General features: G+C 36.9%; 1 protein-coding gene across 1 annotated transcript in view; it reads left to right on the forward strand.

Annotated features, from left to right (window-relative positions):
- The window catches only part of YTHDC2 (YTH domain containing 2), a gene marked incomplete at both ends in the record, with an annotated part of 11,644 nt that extends 4,171 nt beyond the window's left edge, over nt 1-7,473 (forward strand). Inside the window, 11 exons of the mRNA XM_010286943.1 lie at nt 1,217-1,282; nt 2,243-2,421; nt 2,596-2,692; nt 2,778-2,865; nt 2,957-3,037; nt 3,985-4,067; nt 5,117-5,222; nt 5,356-5,475; nt 5,837-6,109; nt 6,638-6,764; nt 7,268-7,473. Of these exons, the coding sequence (XP_010285245.1) occupies nt 1,217-1,282; nt 2,243-2,421; nt 2,596-2,692; nt 2,778-2,865; nt 2,957-3,037; nt 3,985-4,067; nt 5,117-5,222; nt 5,356-5,475; nt 5,837-6,109; nt 6,638-6,764; nt 7,268-7,473 (1,426 nt within the window). The remainder of the gene's footprint in view (nt 1-1,216; nt 1,283-2,242; nt 2,422-2,595; nt 2,693-2,777; nt 2,866-2,956; nt 3,038-3,984; nt 4,068-5,116; nt 5,223-5,355; nt 5,476-5,836; nt 6,110-6,637; nt 6,765-7,267) is intronic.
- Nucleotides 7,474-7,931: the final 458 nt, after the last annotated feature.

The raw sequence follows: 7,931 nt of genomic DNA on the forward strand, positions 1-7,931 counted from the left end.
CCTTAGTAACCCTCATGCGGTGGCCCTCAGCTCACCGACCCAGCCTGTCCAGATCCTTCTGCAGGGCCTTCCTGCCCTTGAGCAGATCAGCACTCCCACCCAACTTGGTGTCATGTGCAGACTTGCTGAGTTTTTGATCCCCTCATCCAGATCATCAATAAAGATATTGAACAAGACCGTCCCCAAAACTGAGCCCTGGGGAACATTGCTTGTAATGGGCTGCCAACTGGATTTAGCTCTGTTCACAACAACTCTTTGGGCTTAGCCGTCCAGCCAGTTCTTTACCCAGCGAAGCGTACACCTGTCTAAGCCACGAGCCACCAGTTTCTCCAGGAGAATGCTGTGGGAGACGCTGTCAAAGGCTTTACTAAAGTCCAGGTAGACAACATCCACAGCCTTTCCCTCCTCCACTAGGTGGGTCAGCTGGTCATAGAAGGAGATCAGGTTGGTCAAGCAGGACCTGTCTTTCATGCACCTGTGCTGGCTGGGCCTGATCCCTTGGTTGTCCTTCATATGCCCTGTGAGCGCCCTTCAAGAAGAATCTCTTGATCATCTTCCCTAGTACAGAGGTCAGGCTGACAGGCCTGTAGTTCCCTGGATCCTCCTTTCACCCCTTCTTGCAGATGGACGTCACCTTGGCAAGCCTCCAGTTGTCTGGGACCTCCCCTGTTAAGCTGAACTGCTGATAAATGATGGATAGTGGCTTGGCAAGCTCCTCCGCCAGCTCTCTCAGTATTCTTGGTGGATCCCATCAGGCCCCGTAGACCAGGGGTTTCCAGGTGGCATAGCAGGTCCTTAACTGTTTCTTCCTGGATTATGAGGAGTTTATTGTGCTCTCCATCCCCATCTTCCAGCTCAGGGGGCTGAATACCCTGCGGATACCTGGACTGGCTATTAAAGACTGAGGCAAAGAAGGCATTAAGTACTTCAGCCTTTTCCTCATCCTTGGTGATAATGTTCCCCTCGCCATCCAATAACGGATGGCGATTCTCCTTGGCTCTCTTTTTGTTGTTACTATGTTTGTAAAAACAGTTGTTCCTTATGACCGTGGTCAGATTGAGTTCTAGCTCAGCTTTCGCCTTTCTAATTTTCTCTTTGCATGACCTCTAACGAGATCCTTGTAGAAATTGAGAGAAGTGCAGTGTCAGTTGTCTCCTCATTCATATGTATTTTTTGAAGTGAGAAATTAATAAAGATTTCTATGCAACTTTTTCAGGATGGCTTTGGACTGGGCTAAGCGCTTTGGACAGACAGAGGTTGTTGACCTGCTTGAATCTTACAGGTAAGCTATACCTACTTTGTAGAAACAGTTGTATAAAACTGTGAACGGGAATTTATGTTTTGTCTTTTAATCAGAACAGTTTTTAGCTTTTTATGCTTTAAAATCTGGCCTAAATAGCAAAATTTATTTGTAGAATAGGAATATTTTGAAAATACAGTTATTTGACAGAGAAAGTTTGTTTCTATTCAGTATCATAGTGATTGTATTTGCAGAACTCCAAGGATGAGTATAGTTCTAGTGGTGTAGGAGTTCTTTTTTATTATTAATGTTTATCATCTTGATATGAACATTCCTATGATGCTTATATATCTAGGCAGGATGTGATTACAGTAACTTAAATAAATATGCAGAGGAGGTGCTGATTCTAGACCATGCACCATTTTAATTTCAGATGCTTATTTTGGAAACAAATCTATTGTGTGTTTAAATTTGTATATTATTGATGCTTGATAACCGTATTAAAGAAACTTTATATGAGTAACACGTACACTTGGCCATTCAATAATTATTTTTTGATTAACTTAACAGTTACTGTAGTTTAGTTGCAGTGTTGTAGAGACTGTATTATAATTTCTCTTAGTGTAGTTTCTGTTAGTGTAGTACCTGCTTAACTGTTACGGTAAGAAAGCTTTAGGAAAATACATTCCTTTTAAATATTTTTCCTGTAACAGATAAACAAATGGTGTCTTTATACTTTGAATTCTGTCACGTTAGGTTATGGTTGTGTTTCAGTGAAGTATAATAAAATTAAAGTTAAAGCTAAAAGTTGAAGTTGCGTGCTTTGCTGCGTTAAGACTTAAATCAATAAACAGTAATAGTGGAGATGCTGTTCTACTACACTTCAAAGTTAAAATTGGAGATCAGTAGTCTTGTTGGTCTTGATCTAAATTTGAATTGATGGCTGAATGCAAACCTGAAGCAAACAACCTTGACTCTGGCCTGTGTATTTGCATATTTTAGTGCTTCGGTGGAATTTGAAAATCTTGATGAAAGTTCCCTGGTCCAAACAGGCGGTAGTGACCTTAGTGCAGAGGACAGAGAACTACTGAAAGCTTATCATCACAGTTTCAATGATGAAAAAGTGGATCTGGACCTGATTATGCATTTACTTTATCACATCTGTCATAGTTGCGATGCGGGTAGGTATATACACACATGCTCCCCATAAATTGCTGTGGGTTCAGCTTCTGATGAATTGTGCTCTTTTTTCAGTAATAGCGAATAGGTAAAACCTTTCATGTACTAGTACACAATACTGACGTATATCTGAAGTTAATTTTCTGTTTAACTTTGCAAACCAACTTCTTTTTTAGGAGCGATTTTAATATTTCTTCCTGGATATGATGAGATAGTTAGCCTGAGGGACCGTATTCTTTTTGATGACAAGAGATTTGCTGATAATGCTCACAGGTAAAACCTCTAGTTTCTATGATTGTCTTGAGTTTTTATTGTTTCTTTTAAAGATCCTTAAAATGTACTCTCTGTTTTGCATTAGATACCAAGTTTTCATGCTTCATTCAAATATGCAGACTTTGGATCAGAAGAAGGTGCTTAAAAGTCCTCCCTCTGGCGTCCGCAAAATAGCAAGTATCGGAGGACTTTGTCGTATATTATATTGATCTATTTTGTCTTTTCTTTTACAGTTACTATAGTTTTGGGTTTTTTTAATTGCAGATTCTGTCTACTAATATTGCAGAAACCAGTGTAACTGTCAATGATGTTGTATTTGTCATTGACTCAGGCAAGATGAAAGAGGTATGACTGGCTTAAACTTTCTTTGGGAAGTAAACTTCCTAGTGTTATTTTAAAATACATAATACATAAACTTTAGAGAACTATTTTTTTTATGGTAGGCTGAGAAGTAGTGCACGTCAAGCAACAAAAGTCAGAAGTTTCAACATCCATTTGTTCTATGACAAATTCTGTAAATAGCTAGCTGTTTAAAAACCCTGTAAAAGGTATTGCAGGTTGATATATTGATATATCTTTTTTTTTCCTAAACTTAATATTTCTGTTTGATTTTTTTTTTTTTGGTTTTGTTTTTAAACAAGGCCCTCAGTTTAGACTGCCATCTTCCTGACACTTAGAGAATACTGGGAGTTCCTTTTGCCCTGCTGTTATATCTAGCCCAAGTCTAAACCATTAAGTTTTTAAGCATTGTTTTTGATGTGTTGAATGCCCATTCCTTAATTACTTGTTCACGAAAAGTGAAATAACATAATGAGGCAGTTTAAGACATAGTATATGGCTTGGAAAATAAAACTGGATTTCGTAGGAAATACGCACACCAAATTTCTGAAGTTATCATGGTAATACCATTTTTTTGGTAATTTTGCATCAAATGTAGGAAAATAGGACATAATTTCCATGTGAGACAAAGAGGAAAATCTTATTCAATATAATAATGTATTTTTGTTTGGTTTATGATACCACAAAACACAATCCATGTCCTTTATTTACTTACAGTTACCTATTGACTGGAAAACTTTAATTTAGAAAGCTGTGTAGCGCAAAAATAGTGAAGGAGGTAGCATAAATTCACTTGAAACTAAGTATTTTAGAACACACCTTTGTGCCAGAAGTTGCTTGTACTTCTTCATATTTTTTTAGAGAACTTCTGTTGATGATCTAAATAATTTGTAATTTTTATTTCATGTACCCTGTTCAATCTTGGTTTTATGTTCTTTGTTTTGCTTTTATAGAAGTCTTTTGATGCACTGAGTTGTGTTACGATGCTAAAAATGGTGTGGATTTCAAAGGCCAGTGCTATCCAGAGAAAAGGCAGGTAATAAATGCTTCATACTGAATTTTATTTTGCAGCTATCCACCGTCCCGTATGTTAAGGATAAAGTACACAATGTAATAACAGCCTCACTGGGTAACGTTACTAGCATAGTCCAGTGTCATTTTGGACAATGGCCAATGCTAATTCTCTGCAAAAGAGTAAGAGTCAGCATGTATTTCCTTGGGTCATTTCCCAAGCTGCAGAAAAGTGATACTGAGTATCAGTAGGAAGGAAAGGAAAAAGCTTACATTACATCTAGGTTGTTTTCCCCCCCATGAACTTTTTCTTCCTCTTTCTCCCATGTAGCACCAGCAACCAGAGTGTCAAATAAGGTGTTTCACCACTTACCTGTGGGAGAAGGGCTGCGTATTGCTAGTTTTTAATTGATGCTCCTTCTTCCCTATATTAGAAGAGTAATTGGGCAGTGATTCCTTATTCACCTTCTCCAAACTATTCCTAACTTAACAGGCCTCTACCATGTTCTGTCCAGCACTGGGTGAGGGCTAAGAGGATATGTAGCAACAAATACCTATGTTTGGTGATATGATATTGGCATTAACCTGCAGAAATTTGAGCATGAATGTGAGCATTTGCTGACTCTGTCCCCTCACTCACAAGTTGTTTGGTCTTCATTCTACTTTTTACTACCAGAATAACTTCCAACTGTTTGGGGGTTGTGAAGAGCAAGAAGTGAAGTTTATGACTTACATTCCTTACAGCAAAGGACAGTAGAGATTTGGATTGAGCTTAGGTTATCAAAAACCCCACATCACTTTATTTTTACATAGGCCTTATTTTTGTTTCTCCAGATCTTTCAATGGTGGGGTAAAATTACAATAACAAATTTCCATGCTATCAAAACTCATCGATGTACTGGAAAACTCACACCTCATGTGTGGGACTTACATTTAATGACAAAATTATCTTTTTCTTAGACCTGCTTCTACATTTCCATTCCAAATTTGTGTGTATGTTTTATTTTTATTTTATTTTGTTTTATTTTTAAATAAGTTCTAATTTTCAACAACTTCCCATATTTTATTTTCAAGGGCCGGGCGCTGTCAGCCTGGAGTCTGTTTTCGTCTCTTCAGCAGGCTCCGATTTCAGAATATGTTGGAATTTCAGACTCCAGAACTTCTCAGAATGCCACTTCAGGTGCACTTCAATTAGAAGTTATAACTTTTAAAAAACATGTTGTCATCAATCCATACTATTAACTCCAAAAAAGTGTATGTTTGGGGTTTTTTTCCCAATCTTAAGTGTCGTCTTTTTCGCTTTTTAATTGCAGGAGCTTTGTTTACACACAAAACTTCTGGCTCCAATTAATTGTCCAATTGTTGACTTCCTTATGAAAGCTCCTGATCCTCCACCAGCTTTAATTGTGAGAAATGCTGTGCAAATGCTTAAGGTCAGCAGAGGAATAGATTTAGATGGGAATTGTATTTGATTCTATATTCTATGTGTGGCAACATATCTTACTGAGTTTTGTTTGTGCTGAGACTGTTGTTTAGTTACTTAAGGATGCTTTGAATTTTTATGCATTGTCTGTTTTCATTTTGTGTGTGTGGATGTATTTATGTGAAGGGAAGGGAGTGCGTAAAAGTCTCATCTCAAACTGTTAGGAGTTTGACTTCCTTTTTTAGTGTTTGGGAACAAGACTAGTTAATGTCCAGTATTTATATCCCTTCTGCTTTTATTGTAAATTAATTTTGTCCACTCCCCCTGCTCCTTTTTTTTTTTTTTCTTTTTTTTTTTTCCCCCCCAAACAGACAATAGATGCCATGGACCCTTGGGAAGATCTCACTGAACTTGGTTATCATCTCACTGAATTACCAGTAGAGCCACACCTTGGTAAAATGGTGTTGTGTGCTGTTGTTTTGAAGTGCCTGGATCCTATTCTTACTATTGCTTGCACTCTTGCATATCGAGACCCTTTTGTTCTACCTACACTGGCCTCTCAAAAGCGCGCAGCCATGCTGTGTAGAAAACGTTTTACTGCAGGAACATTTAGTGACCATATGGCGCTTCTCAGGGCTTTCCAGGTATTATTTCATCTTCAGAAAGAGTACTAATCACAATAGATCACATATCAAAGTAAATTATGTGCCGATCAAGTTGTATGTAGAATGATAGACTATGATTAAGGCCTTAGAGGAGAAAATTTATTTTTGCTTAGGGGCTTTCCTGTATATTAGACTCATAAATTTATGAGGGAGAACTTTTTCTCAGATTTTTTGTTTATAATTTGAAACCTGGTTAAATTCTGAATGTTCCAACAAAGTGCCACTTTATATCCTGCTACACTGATAACTTAATATAATGATCTTTAGAATAACTTAATATAATGATTTTATAATAACATAATGACCGATATGTTAACTTAGGGAATGGTTAAAGAGAATCTGGTACTTAATAAGGAAAAAAAATCTGATTTGATACATTTCCTTTTTTTCAGAAGGATACTATATACTTCATTTTACTGATGTAAATGTAATTTTTTTTAAAAAGTGCATTTTTTTTACTTTAGCTAATCAAATCAATAGGCAAATATAAAAAAATATTCTTTACAGGCGTGGCAGAAGGCACGCAGTGATGGCTGGGAGAGAGCCTTCTGTGAAAAGAATTTCCTGTCTCAAGCCACGATGGAAATCGTCATAGGAATGAGAACACAGTTACTCGGCCAGCTTAGAGCCTCAGGTAAATAGCTTGGAAAAAATTTTAACATTGTTTTGGGGCCAAATGTATAACTAGTACAAGTGTATACAAATTGTAACAAGAATAGTGTTCACTGGTGTAATTTTCCTTCCTTAATTTGAAACAGACCATTATATATTCATGCTGGGCATGGTGCAGATGCTAGAGTGAGGAAGTGTGGCTGGGGAACAGCGATCTAACTGAAAGTGTCCTGATTGTTCCACATGCCACTGGCTTTCAGTGTGAGATATGTTTTCTTGGATTTTTGCATTCTAATAAATTATTTCCATAGGAAATGTCATTGTGTTATAAAAAATAATTCTATTCTACGTTAGTATAAAATGCCTTTTCAGGAAAGATTTCAGTATAATGGTTTCTTCTTGGTGCTGTACGAATTTGCAACACATTTGTAGTTTATTTCACTTCTTTTTCCCCCCACATTCCTTTTGAGAAAAGGTAGATCTTAAATACAAGCAAATGTAACACCTTTTTGTCCTCTTCTTCAGGTTTTGTTAGAGCCAGGGGAGGAGCTGATATTAGAGAAGTTAATACCAACTCTGAAAACTGGGCTGTGGTTAAAGCTGCCTTAGTGGCTGGGATGTATCCCAATCTAGTGCACGTAGACAGAGAAAGCCTGACTTTGACCGGGCCAAAGGAGAAGAAAGTGCGATTTCATCCTACATCTGCTCTTAGTCAACCTCAGTATAAAAAGGTAAAAACACTGAATCCATAGTTTACAGAAAAGAGCACTATACTCTGTCAAACTTTTTAGAAATATCTCTTCATCGTTGTCAGTACTTCAAAAGCATCATGTGCATTAAACACTACGTTTTTAGAAAATATTTTTCCTGGCAGTTCATAAAATAAAGAATTGGAGTGGTTTATTTTTCCAATATTATTTCATCAAAACTTATTTGAGGTAGTCTGTCTTCTAGATGGAAAAAACCAACATGGTAAAAAACCCACTAGTTATGAAGCTGTTTTGAAGATGTAACAATCCTGCCTCATAATAGCAGGAAGATGTTCTACTTTGAAACTAATTTTTTTTAGATCCTCTCTTAAAGCAAAATATTTTATTTCAAGGTAGAAGGGTAATTTGTGAGTCTGGTTGAATTTGTTCTTGCGTTTTTATTTGTGTGTATAAGTTTATGTGTATATAAATATTTATAT

Source organism: Phaethon lepturus, unplaced genomic scaffold, assembly GCF_000687285.1.
Source record: "Phaethon lepturus isolate BGI_N335 unplaced genomic scaffold, ASM68728v1 scaffold24755, whole genome shotgun sequence".
Taxonomy (NCBI): Eukaryota; Metazoa; Chordata; class Aves; order Phaethontiformes; family Phaethontidae; genus Phaethon; species Phaethon lepturus.